This window comes from Amblyomma mixtum, chromosome 3, assembly GCF_055824585.1.
Source record: "Amblyomma mixtum isolate Tamu chromosome 3, ASM5582458v1, whole genome shotgun sequence".
Taxonomy (NCBI): Eukaryota; Metazoa; Arthropoda; class Arachnida; order Ixodida; family Ixodidae; genus Amblyomma; species Amblyomma mixtum.
In genome coordinates this window covers 121,717,209-121,730,351 of record NC_143014.1, presented here as the reverse complement: position 1 = coordinate 121,730,351, position 13,143 = coordinate 121,717,209, and the positions used below count along the sequence as shown (strand labels likewise).

The 13,143-nt window shown below is 47.6% G+C and overlaps 1 protein-coding gene across 2 annotated transcripts in view; it reads right to left on the bottom strand.

Moving 5' to 3' along the window:
* The window catches only part of LOC149351650 (uncharacterized), a 249,816-nt gene that overhangs the window by 109,889 nt on the left and 126,784 nt on the right, over positions 1–13,143 (bottom strand). The window contains exon 1 of one of the 2 annotated variants that reach the window (XM_089580985.1): positions 5,593–5,753. The exons of the other annotated variant lie outside the window; for it this stretch is intronic. Coding sequence (XP_089437111.1) covers positions 5,593–5,641 — 49 coding nt within the window. The 5' untranslated portion in view covers positions 5,642–5,753. Of the gene's footprint in view, positions 1–5,592; positions 5,754–13,143 lie in introns of those variants that run through there. 2 annotated transcript variants of the gene reach the window in all.

Below are 13,143 nucleotides of genomic sequence, written 5' to 3'. Positions count from 1 at the left end.
TCAACGGCGCGCCAGTAGCCGGGCGAATGAGCTTCTGATTGTGCCTGCCCCAGGCACAGCCGCTCTGTAGCACCGCGCACTGTGATCCAATGTCTGTCGGTTCCGTGTCGCCCACTTCGCATCCACCCGGTCGTCAGCGCTTCATGTCAGGGCGCTCAGACTGGCATGCTCCCCCCCTCCACCCCTTTATTTTTTTTGCTCACTCGCTCTCATTCATTCTACGTTCGGTGAACAACAGAGCTCAAGTCGCGCAAGCCGGGTGCTGAGTGCATTAGCATATTCAATTAGAGCAGCTGTGCGCTGCTGCTGCAGGCGGCGGGACATTAGTCGAGCGCTGCCTGGCCGGCGCGCCGCTGATTCCGTTGCGGGCATTTCCATCTAGCCGGCCCTCTCGGCCTCCGCTTCTCTAAGCGGCATCACGCCGGGGTATTACAGAAACGTTTTGCGGGTGTGCTTTTGCTCGAACGCTCTCTGTCCGAAGCACAATAGGATCCAACGCAATAAACGCGTTGGCCAGATGTCATTCGTCTACCTACAAAGCAAGCGTGCACACTGCCGTTCCTGCCGCGCCGTAGACATAATATCTGCGCCGCGAAAATATGTAGCCCACCATTATACACATTTATCTTCGCGTTCCTTAATCTATTTTTTATGGGAGAGAACCAGAAAGCATATGCAGTGCAAATGATGGCCAAAGTGACGGCGAAAATGGACGCGTGCACGCACGCACGCTAACGCATACGGGCGCGCACTCACAAAATGGAGACCCGAAATATTTATTGCGTCTCTTATTTCCTTTGTTTGCATCATAAATTCGCTATGCGCCTCGCACAGACAAGATTAATATGTTGTGTTGTAGTTCACATTTATGTGTTGTAGCCACGGACGTCAAAAGTATTTGGCAAGCAATTCTTTCACGCAATAAAACTTTTGTCACTGCAGTGAAATAGTTCATAGAATGTAGAAAATGTTTACTTCGGTTCTACTCGTTTATTTTCGCCTAATAGTTTCTGCAAAAACGTTTGTGATTCGAAGGTTAGCGCTAACTCCATCTGGTAAGCATTGACCGTCTGCTTTTTTTTTTTAAACGGATGGACAACAGAGTTCACGTCAGCACGTTAGTGGCTTACTTTTCTGAAGACCACAGGTTTTTTGTATGCTAACCTCATGATAATAAAACAACAAACACAGCGCAGTGCGCTGTTGGTATACACCTATGCTAGGTTCACGAAAGGGCCGTAATAATATGTAATTTGTTCATACCGTTGCGAAATGCTACGCTATGTTTGCCTGAAACCTTTCCTGAGCTATGTATTAGTGTATAATGCGCCAGCAATTTCATCTGTAGAGAGTGCGCCATTGTACCGGTTTTTTCGAGGCTGACAATGGCGTTCTGGCAGTGCAGTCGAAGCCACGACGACACCGGCAACACAGAAGAGTGAGAAAGGAGGAAGGGGAAATAGTTGCTCTCAGCCTTTAGCCACACTTTGAAGGAGAGGTGAACAGAATCTGACGCCGCAGAGTATGTTCCTGGATTTAGAAAGAAATGAGCGTATTCTAACGTTCGCAGACGTAAGCAAACGCTACTGTGCCAATGTATCGTGTACGAGTATGCACAGTTATAGTTTGGTTTGCTGCAGTACAGACAACAAAAAATGCGTATTTGCACAGCGACGCCGGCAGAGCTAGTAGCAATTGAGTGTATGATCCCGCGTCAACACCGCGATCACACGCATGCCACACGCAGGGTCTGTGGCTGTTCAAGACTTTTGGGTTATCTTTTCAAATTCAAAATTCAAATTCAAAACTTTATTTCCAACGACTCGTTGGGGGTCATGAGGCAAAAAAGCTGCCATTGGCAGCTTGAGGGTGCCTGATGCCCGTACAAGGCAGCAGCATATAGCCAACACAAAATTCTGAACACTTTCACATAACTTGACTCATCGGAACACATTCCAAACACATCAAAACACAGCACAAGAAAGTATACAGTACGAAAAACATAAAGGCAATGAAAATACATTGAATACGATTAGCTGCACAAAAACTGGGATGAGAAAAAAATTTCACGTGTCTGTTTTCTATTACATGCGCTTAAGTCAAAATTTGCTGACAGTAATTTGTTAAGCAAGCACGGCAAGTTGTGCGTGAGCGACTGTAGCATATAATTTGTACGTCTGCGTGGTATCAGCCATGTCTCAGATCCACGGGTGCGACAATCACTTTTCTGTTTCTGCAAATGCGAAAGGAATTTTATGAGGCTCTTAAACTTTTCATCGGAAAATAAGTGTGAGTACAGTAGACGGAACTCGTAAATTTTTTCGACGCTTATTATGTTATACCGTGTGAACAATGGTGCAGATGAATGTAAATAGGACACATTTGCAATGCAACGAAGTGCTTTCTTTTGAAGAAGGAGCAGTGTTTGAATATTTGTTTGTGTGGTTGTGGCCCAAACCAGTGTACAGTAATTTATGTGAGAGGAAAACAGTGCATGATAAATTTGAAGTTTTGCTCTATCTGGAAGAAAATGACGGCACCGTGCTAGTGCTCCGACTGACGTAGATAGTGTCCTTGATAATGATTGAATGTGATGATTCCACGACATGTCAGCAGCAAAGGTCACGCCAAGAATTTTATGTTTCTTAACAATTTCTATGGGTGCACCCCCAAGGACCAACCTTTCTTCTATCTGTGCTTGCTTCCCTCTAGCCATGAATAATATGGCCTTAGATTTATTGCCATTTATTTTTAAACAGTTCTTACTTGACCAATCCCAAATTATTGCAAGCTCTTTTTTGGCTTCTATTAATAGTTCGTCTACATTTTTACCGGTGAAAAAGATGCTCGTGTCATCTGCGTAGAGCACGTATATTGCATTGCTTTCCTTTTGCACGATATCGCTCACATAGATGTTGAAAAGAAACGGCCCTAAAATACTTCCTTGTGGCACGCCGGAAGTTAGTAATCTGTGTGATGAGTGACTTTCAGCGATAGAGACGCGCTGCTGACGATTCAAAAGAAAGGATTTAAGTAAAGCGAAACCAACTCCTCGGACACCATAACTGAACAGTTTGTCTAGTAATATTTCGTGGTTTAGGCGATCAAATGCTTTGCTGTAGTCAATGAAAATTCCGAGGGTAAGTCTGCCTTCATCAATATTAGAGATTATTAATTCCTTCTGAGTTAATAGTGCTGTTTCCGTTGACCTGCCTTTCCGAAAGCCATGTTGAGCATCTGAAAGCATGTTATGTTTAACGAAAAAGCTGTTCATGCGCAAAAGAATAATCTTCTCTAAACCCTTAGAAAATACAGGAAGCACTGAGACGGGTCTATAGTTGTTAACATCGTTTTTATCGCCCCCCTTAAAAAGAACTGAAACTTTAGCGATTTTCATCCTGTCCGGGAAACATCCAGATGTAAGAGCCAGATTGAATATGTATACTAGATGCGGCGCAATAATATCGATAACGTATTTCACTGCTTTTATTTGAAAGCCGTCAATATCGCTGGCATTGGTGTTTTTCAAATTTATAAATGTGCGATAGATTTCTGTTTCATCCGTTGGGTAAAGAAATAGTGTCTCCTTACACTGGTAGTGAAGCAAAGCGCTAGTCGAGTTGTCGACTGCTGGCTTTGCCACATTGACGAAGTGTTCATTGAAATACTCGGCTAGAGGGATTCCGGATAATGTTTTACCATCTATTGTCAATTCAGAAGTGTTTTCTCGTGTTGTTTGTCTATTTAGGGCTTCGTTGAATATTTTCCAAACTTTGTCCGGACGCTCTTTTCTTGCAGTACTGAAAAGGTGGTTGTAGTAGTATTTCTTTGCTCTTCGCAATTCCGCGTTTAGTTTGTTCCGATACTTCTTAAATATTTCAAGTTTAGCTAGGTCTTTTGTCCTGAGGAAGGCTTGAAAAAGAAGGTTTTTTTCAGTTATCATTTTTATGTGTTCTGGTCCTAGCCAAGGTTTCCTTATTTTTTTCTTAAGTTTAACATTCTGATATGGAAACGACAACTCATACAGCTGACGGAATATTGACAAAAAGTCAGCGAGAAAGGAACGCGAGGCTTCCCGGGCCTGGGATGCTACTTGGCCAAATTGAAAGTACGCAGTACCTTTCTCGGCGTCTGTTACAAAACTTGACGCATAGCAGCGCGCGACAGGCCAACCATTGTTGTCCACCTCGTATGCAAGGGATCGCCGAGACTTTTGAAGTTAATTATTACTTTCTTTTTAACAGAACATAAAGGTCCGTTGAGGATGGGAGACGAGGAGGGGCACACTTTGTTTCCCCTTTTAGTCTTTACTGAAATGAACTCAGCTCAAAATTAGTTTGCTCTTGCACGTATACAAAAAATGCGCTGTTAACATTTACAACATTCGAGCGGTCTTCGCAAGACAAAGTGTTGCTGGAAATGCATGTGATTGCATTTGACAATAAGATAACGTGTTGATGCACAACTCACCCATAGAAAGTCACGTCTATGATCATGAAGTTACGTGTTGAAAGCCTACCGCCAGCGCGCATAACAATATAGAAAAATGCTAGTTATATTTTCTTTGCATGTACTATCCCAGAAAAAAATCTCCAGAGTGCGCGAAATGTTCTTGGTGCATACGTTCCTCCTCGTCTGCGAACGACCACCTTATTTCAATACAACAAATCTGAACACAGCAGCCCTATTTTCACCTCCACAAGTTTGATCTACAGCCACCGTCTAACAACAGGAGTAATAGTTTCAGTTGCCGCTCACGCGTCCAGGAGACCTTTGTCCCCAATATTACGTGGACCTGACCAAGCGAAACAAGTATGCTCTCGCCGGCGGTGCGCAGCGGATAAACCTTATGCCTGTTGGCTTGGTTCAGAATTCAAAATCTGTAATATGCAAAAGTTTGTAAGAGTGTTTTCGGCTGCTGTAATGCAAAGCGCCCCTTGTGGAAATCCCAATGTATGCTAAACATTAAATAAAAAAATACTACTAAAGTCTTCCTCGTCTTCGTTGCAGGTAGTTTCGCCGCACAAAGCCCCTTAGTGCAAAAAAGCACGCTTTCAAGGGGCTAAAACAAGTTCCTTTTTCAACGTTGGCTAGTAGTGTCACCAGGAAAATGGTGGCGTATGCATTCGGAAAATGAGACTACTGCATTTCGCGAGGAAGCAGAAACACTTGTCACTCGACGCTCGCTATCGTGTCATCTCCATGCATCTGCGATTCTAAAGAGACGAGCGTGTCATTGCCGCAACTTGTTCCGGTCTGCTCGTGCACGCCCGGTGGCTGTGTCAGTGCGCCGGGAGACGTGTTTCGGCGGCGGTGCCAGTTAGCGGGATAAGCAGGGGAAGCATGTCAGCGGACGGCCCATGTCAGAGCCCGCGCTCACGTGCCGTCGCGGGTAGAGGCGGCCGCGCAGCCTGCAGCCGGGTTGCCGAGGGCAGGCTGCGCCGGCCCTGCACGCGGCCTCGGTGGCGGCGGCGGCAGCTCACTTGTGGCGCGCGCGCACTGCCACGACAGGGGGTCGGCGGCATGTCGCCGAGCACGTCGTGACACGCCTGCCGGCTTCCGTGACCGGCTTTGCTTGGAACGTCTACTCACGGCTTTCGGTGCGCTGCGTCTGTGCTCTCCTGTCGTATTTGGGCGGCATGCCTTTCTAGCCTGGCCGTCAGCTTGGTCCGACCACCATCCTCCCCCTGCGCGACCCGAGCTCTCCCCGCGCATGCGCACTGCGCGGCTCTTAGGCGCTTCACGGAGCAGCACTGTTGCCGCTACCAGCGCTTCTCGGCGTCCGCGCGCGCACCGCCCCGGCCCAGGCGCCGCCGGCGCGCACCCGGGGGGGGGGGGGGGGGGGGGGGGGGGGGCAAGAGGGAAGTCGCGCCGCCCCTCGCCGAAAAAAAGGGGAGGGGGAAAGAGGAAGAAAAAAGGAGGGGGTTCGTTTCGAAGGCGCCAGCTCCCTTCGCTTCGGGACACGAAACGCACCCTGGGGTGCTTTCGGGCTGCGGGGGCAACAGTTGCGCTGCGCGGGCGCGCTTGTCCGTCCAGTGTGGGCGTTTTTCTGAAAGGGTCCTGCGTTGAGTAATTGCTCAGGCCGGGCCGTCCGCCTTCGAAGGCTGCGAAAGAGAACGGGACAATGGGGAAACTTTTCAAAACGATGGCGCGATCGAGGCCGTGTTCCTTCCCGAGCGGCGCTGCGCGCGCGGCGGTGAAAGACCAAGGAGACGCCCGTCGCTCTGCAGCGACACAAAAGAACCATCCTGCGCGCCTGCCAGTCCACTCTTTATTGCCTCGGGCCATCCGATGCTCCGCTTTTTGGGCCTACTGGACTGCCAGTAAGAAAGAGTAGAAGGCGATAGCGCTAAAAGCAACGCTATAGGCACCTGCTGGCAAAACAAGAGGTCTCTGGCCAGCATAGGACGTAAAGAAAAGTCATTTTTACACAGAAAGCGCATCCTCGGAAGACGGCGGGAATGGACAGGTGGAGGCCTCTCTCGCCGCATGATTCTGACCACTTCATAGTCCACGTATTTTTCTTTTTTTTTTATTCTACAGCGCAATGAAGCAAACATATAAATTACATTTTTGTGCAGCCGATATTATTGCTAACGTGCTGGAGGAACCTCTTACCGCGACTTTCCATTAGTATTTCTTGTCGTTTCAAGTTCGCAACACTGGCTTCATTACCTGTTCTCACTCACCGAGCAGCCAATCTAGAGTAGGTGCCGTCTGCAAAGCTTGTCGGCGTTTGTAATTTTTTTCTATTATTTTTTTTCCCATGCACAAGTGCTGACCAATGAAGCTCTCCTGCTTCTCTGCACAAGGTTGGTCTTTGCCTCCTGTTTTTGCGAACTGATTTACTTATTTGTCCATCGAGTTATTTCAAGGACGCATAATAGGTCCACATAGCAGAAGCTTACCTTTTAGTATCAGGGGTCACTCCAGGCTCTCCCTATAGAGTAAGCGCTTTCTATTAGAGGTATTCGATAAGCTCGTCTTGAGCTGCAAATAGGAACAAAAGAGGCAAGACTTGAAGGGGTCAGGCCACCTGCGCGTTGCTTTGAGTAAGTCGGAGTTTTATAGCAGCGACAACAGGTTGAACCTCGCCATTCATTGCACCAGTTGTAAGGATTATTTTCCTCTGCTTAACCAAACAGCAACTTGAAGAAATTTCATGACCAGAGCTCACGCAAAATTTGGGAAGCCTTCATCATTCACCAGAAAAATCAAGCCTATGTCAGTACGCAATCCTTGACCTTGTTCACAAAGGAAATCACATTTCTTAATCGCCACTTCCTTGACGCGCGCTAAGCCTTAAGTTATCCTTTTGCTGTCACTGTTTACACACCATTTCTTTTACCCTTTTTGTTTATGTTGTCTTTCTTTGGTTCTTTCTTTACCCTCAGTTCTTAGCAGCCGAGCTGAGTTGGGCATGTGTCTTCCCTCTCTACATCGCATGCTGAGTTTTGCCTTTTCCATTTGCGAAGCTGTTCAAAGCCTATATTTTCGCGCCTTCTGAAATAAAATCGCCACTGGTCAGCGCTCCTGTTGTCCATCTTCCTTTTGTCCCGTCTTTCGCGCTGTTCCTCAAGATTAGCTCACACCAACTAGCCCAACTGTCTACGCTTGTGCTTTATATATAAGGCTGCCTTTTTGACTGCGCTAGTGCCAAAGAGCAACAAAACTTTAGAGTCAGATTTGCTTTTTCAGCTTGTTTCGTGGCCAGATTAGAAAATTTGCCAAATTTATAACCTTTATTATCTACTGTTAAGCTGGAAGCCTACGGCGCCAGTAGCTAATTTACCCCTACCGTGTCCGTCTGGAGAGGTTAGGAATGGTGACAGCGCGTCGCGCACCTCATACGCTGTCCAAGCCGCGGGAAACGGGGAGTAAGACCGCGAACAGCCCTGTCGGGGCCGCAGGGGGCCGACGACCGTGTCCCATTGAAAAGAGATTCTCTCAAGTGGGTGGGGGTCAGTAAGGTCGGCGACTTCTTAAACCCCCCACTGTATAGCTAAGCAGTGGACGTTACTGGCGCCTCTAGAGTTGGGCTCTGGCGAGCACTGGGCTCCGCCCACTTGCATGCACAGTGCCATTGCAGCAGTATTGGTTGAAATTGGGCGAGAGCAGATTTAATAAGCTCCGCCCAATTATCGTAGGTATTAAAACCCGCTGCAAAGAAAGAGCAGGAGAGCGCGCCGAGTCCCAGTCTTTTTCTCCTGTTGCCTTCATTTTTGGTCTCGTCTTCAATAAATAAGTTTTGTCTATCAAGAAGTTTGGAGTGGCTGCCCCAACCGGCAACGTGTCACCGGACGAGTGGACGAAGGCGCGAAGTGCCCTTCGAGCTGCTAACCACGTACTATCATAGACGAACCGGCCATTCCGACGACGATGCGGAGGAGAAACATAACTGGTGCCGTGACCAGGATGACCAGTGTTTCAAGTTAACTGGTGCCGTGACCAGGACCAGAGTTTCAACTTAACTGGTGCTGTGACCAGGAGGATCAGTGTCACAAGTTAACTTCTACGTTCGTGACAATTGGCATCGACATGTGCGATGACCTATGGGAGCTCGTTAATCAGCATGCTCGTTTCCATGCTTATTCAAATTGCGTCCTCTAGACTCAGGCGACCGATTAAACTAATTTTATACACACGTGAGCTCGGTAATCACTGGCTTGAAAGCTTTTGTATTGAGGCCTGGTTGGAGGCAGTTATTGCCTAAGACTGACATATATCAACTTAAACACGTGAATGACAAATCTCGCTGTCAATAATGAGGCAGAGTTCACCTATTCACGCAGTAAAAACGGCAAAAACGGCAAAGTCCGCTCATCGATGGCTCAACTCCTATGACGATCGGCCTTTCAGCTCGCCGTCGCGAGTTCGGGTTCGGCTGAGGCGGCCATGTTTTATTTAGAGAGGGTGAAATGCAAAAACGTCCCTACACTTAGGTTTCGGTCCCAGGTGATCAAAGTAAATCAAGATAATTTAAACTACGAGCTGCCTCATAGCCAACAGCATTGTTTTGGCACATACACCATCGAGCAAGATCACAAAGCCTGCTTCAGTTTTCCCTCTTCGGACTGACGCATGGGTGAACACACAACGGCTACCTTTGGTTTCTTGCGGCGGGCCTGCCGACGAGCCTCTGTAAACTCTGCCACGTCAGAATACGGCATCGTGACTGAGTGGTCGGTTTTAACAACGGATATCTTGGAGCGCAATTTCGTTACAAGGTTTGCAGAGCAGTTTTTTCATTGGTGGCGCCAGCCCTAAATTCTCTTGCGTACGCTTGCCATCAAAAGTGAATGAAGTCACTTACTGCGCTTCAGTTAGCCATTCAAACGATTTAATTTTTTTTCGTAGCCGGTATCTACTCAACCAAGTAAACAAGTGAGAAAATTGAGCTTGTTTTATTATTACAGTCACTCTCTTACTGCCAGTGTTACTGAACACGCCCCCTCGAGCCTCTTATATGCAGCCTAGGTGATCTGCATTTAAAGGCTAGGTTTCTTTTTATCCTTCGCAACAACAACAACAACAAGCAAGAGATGCAATAGGCCCCCTAAGCCCTCTCCACACAGCGCACAGTTTCTGGACAAGCATTCAGTTGCATTACATATTTTAGCCTCCCCATTTCTGGTTCTTAACATTTTCTTCGTTGAGCAACACACCGCTCAACACTTTCGGAACCTGGTTATGGCTTGCGATCTGTACTACATCGGCGCTCGAGAGCTGTTGCTGCGCAGCGACCCTCGTAATGCCTTCCTTTTGAGTAAGTCTCCAGTATACGTGTTCGCTCCATGCACGATGTGTCTCGCGCAGTGAAGAGGCAACCAGAATGCGGCCGCACGTGTGCACGCAGTCCAAGGCTATCTCCCAGCTGTCGCTGGAATATCAGCCCCCCGTTGACTGCACGCTGCTGCGCTGAACACAAGAAGGAACGCTACTCGAGGGGCAGGAATGTGCAACGGTGCTTCGTCTGTTCCGCACAGGACAGGCATGCATTGACCAGAGGCGCCACATTTTAAGACAATAAAATATGCCTAATGTAATCGCGGCCACACGAAGATAAGACAAAATGACAAAAGCTAGTATAGCTAGCAAGGCTGTACAAGGCGAGCGCTCGCAGTTTCTGGTTACACACAACTCCTGCGCCGACATAATACCAGGAAGAAGTTCCTCATACAGATATCACCTGAAAAAAAAAAGACAGCTGAAGCATAAACTGTGAAAGGAAATGCTTTCCCACAACCATTGCCATGAACAGGTGCTTCAGCAGCAAAATCGCACCCAAGCGATTGCTCTTTCGAAGAGCCCACGTCGCGTCCCGTTTGCGTATCTCGCGGACACCTGATATGGGCGAGACAAGTGCGCACTTCAGGACTGGGACAAAAGTCCGATAATTGCTTTCTGCGGGGAGCTGCGAATGTGACAGGCCTCGGAGGTATCGCGCGCGCACTCCTGCGGCTGCCAGTTGTGATTGCCCGGAGCAACGCCGGAGATATCTGTCTGCCTTCCCCCCTGTGGTCCTGTCCCCGCGCACGAACGATTACCTCGCAGCGACCGTCGACGTTTCATAAATCTTGCTCCAAAATGTCACCCCCTGTGTTGCAATGAAAGGCCCTCCAAACATCGTCGCTCTCACACACCTCTTTTTCCTTCTTCTTCGTCCTTTCTTTTTTCATATCCACCTCGAATCTCTCATACCGTTTGTTTGAGACCCGCAGACACCTTCGCTTTTCACCAGTCCTCGTTGCCTACTCGCCCACTCAACCGAAAGCGCACGTGAATTTTCACTTATGTACTCGTTCACCTGTCGAGAATGCCGCAGTTGCTTTGAGCGAGCATGTTATGCAAGAAAGCCGTTTTGTCCTGAGCGGAACGAGGCAAACAACGGAGTATTGATCTCCACATGCGAGAGAATTATGCAAGCACGTACTTGTTTTTCGAGCATTTTCTAACTTGAAACCTGGCTCTTTCCGTGTATGGCCTAGATTGTTAAGCACGGTTTTGTGCAGAAGCATGCTGCCCTGAATTTTTTCTTTTCATTGCACATGCGCTGATGCTGTCAAACAGGGTATCGTTGATTACCGGCCCCGACGCTTCAATATATTATTTGTAGTTTCACTGCTGAGGATACCTTTTCGTTGTCTCATACTCTGTAACTGTGTTTTAGTGAACTCTGGCCTCACTTTTTCCAAGGTCGTAAAAAGTGAGTGAGTGAGTGAGTGAGTGAGTGAGTGAGTGAGTGAGTGAGTGAGTGAGTGAGTGAGTGAGTGAGTGAGTGAGTGAAAGGAAGTGAAGTTGAGTACAGTGAGTGAGAGTGTGAATGAATGAGTGAGAGTGAATGAGATTGAGTGTGAGTGAAAGTGAATGTGAGTGCGTCAGGGAGTGAGTGTAATTTAGCGAGAATGAGTATGAGTGAATGACAGTGCTTCTGACTGAGTGAGTGAGACTTCACCGCGGGCATGGCATTGGGCCGAGACATAATAGTGGAACACAACGGATTGCAATGATCGCCGAACAGCTGCCAGCGGCCAAGCACAGTTCTTCAGCTGATCCACTGAAGCATTTAATTTATAATGACGGCTAAGGAGCATGCATAATTGTAAGAGGCTTTAGAAGGTGTTTTTGTGCGCATTCGACACGGTTCGCGGTGATATTGTTGCATCAATCTAGCAAAATGGTGCCCCAATCCGGGTGCTTGGCCTTTCGGCTGTTTCGTGAAAGTATCTCGGCAATTTCGCGAAACTGCTGCTTTCGCAAACTACGGTACAATAACTTCCGTTATTCTAACAGGCGGTAGTATCTGGTCGCCAATATACAGAGCTGTCGGAACACTAAACAAATGCGCCGTGGCGCGAAGGTTCCGCAGTATGTGATAACATCTTCACTTGGACAAGCAGACAGTGATCCTCCAAAGATTCTTTTAGATTCACTCCCCAATTAGAGCGCTCTCTTGCGTGGCACGCGGCAGGGCGTTTTTCAAAAGCGCGCTGCCTTTTTAGGACATATTGTCGTTAACTCTCTAACGATTTTCCAGGCGAGCAGTAAAATGCAAGCATGTTTTGTCATTAATTCTTCATTAAGCTTGAAGCGGGGCCGCTGCACTGTCGGCTGAACTCTTACAGTTGAGAATGCAGTACGGCTCGGACATGCAGCCAGCTTTTTGCTTTCTTTATCGGCGTCAGTGGACAACGGCAGCGGACGGGTGTTGGCGCGCCTCGCGTAAGTCATCTCTTGCTGTCGCAACATTCCCCACCGGGCATAAAGGCTGGGGGCGTGCGGCGCACTTGATAGCCCTCGCGGCGTAAAGTTTACGGTGGCAGTTTTCTTACGGGCGATATAGCGGCGCTAACTGCCTCCGTGCCCGAGCTTATTCCAGCCTTTTTCCGGCCCCGACGGGTGACCGAGAGAAATGTCTGGCGCGCGCGTTCTTACGCCCATTGGGGCCAGCTTACATCAAGAGTGCCCACGAGTCAACAAAGCCTTTTTTTTTTTCTAGCCTACATCCCAGCAGATATAATGAAGCGCATTCTCCCTTTTCTTTTTTTCAGCAGTTCTCTTCACGTGAACAATACAAAATTCATCCTTCGCGAAACTGACTACGCTTTTATGGTTCTGGTACATTTAAGTGCTATTACAGCCTAAATCGCTGCCTTTTTTTTTACTCTCATTTTGCATGTAGTTGCTGTTTGCGTTTAAAGCACGAAAACAAATTTGAGTCCCATCATTAATTCGAGGCTTCAAGCGTGTCACCAACTCAGTTCAAGGACTTGGATAAAAACGCGCGCAAACTTGGTACCTCGACCTCTGTCCTGGCTCTGTCTGCCTTTAAGTGGCCTGTACTTTGACCCTGTAACTTATGCAACCGTGACGGATGGCTAAGCCCATTTATGATGTCAACTATACCTGGTATTGGTTAACTCCTATCACCGTAACTTCGAAATCAAGCGCTCAGGAAGTGAGTGATTCAATTTGCTCCCTTCTATTTAGCACGGTTCGCGAAACCTGCGACTTTCTTTCTTTCTTTCTTTCTTTCTTTCTTTCTTTCTTTCTTTCTTTCTTTCTTTCTTTCTTTCTTTCTTTCTTTCTTTCTTTCTTTCTTTCTTTGTTTCTTTCTTTCTTCCTTTCTTTCCTTCTTTCTTT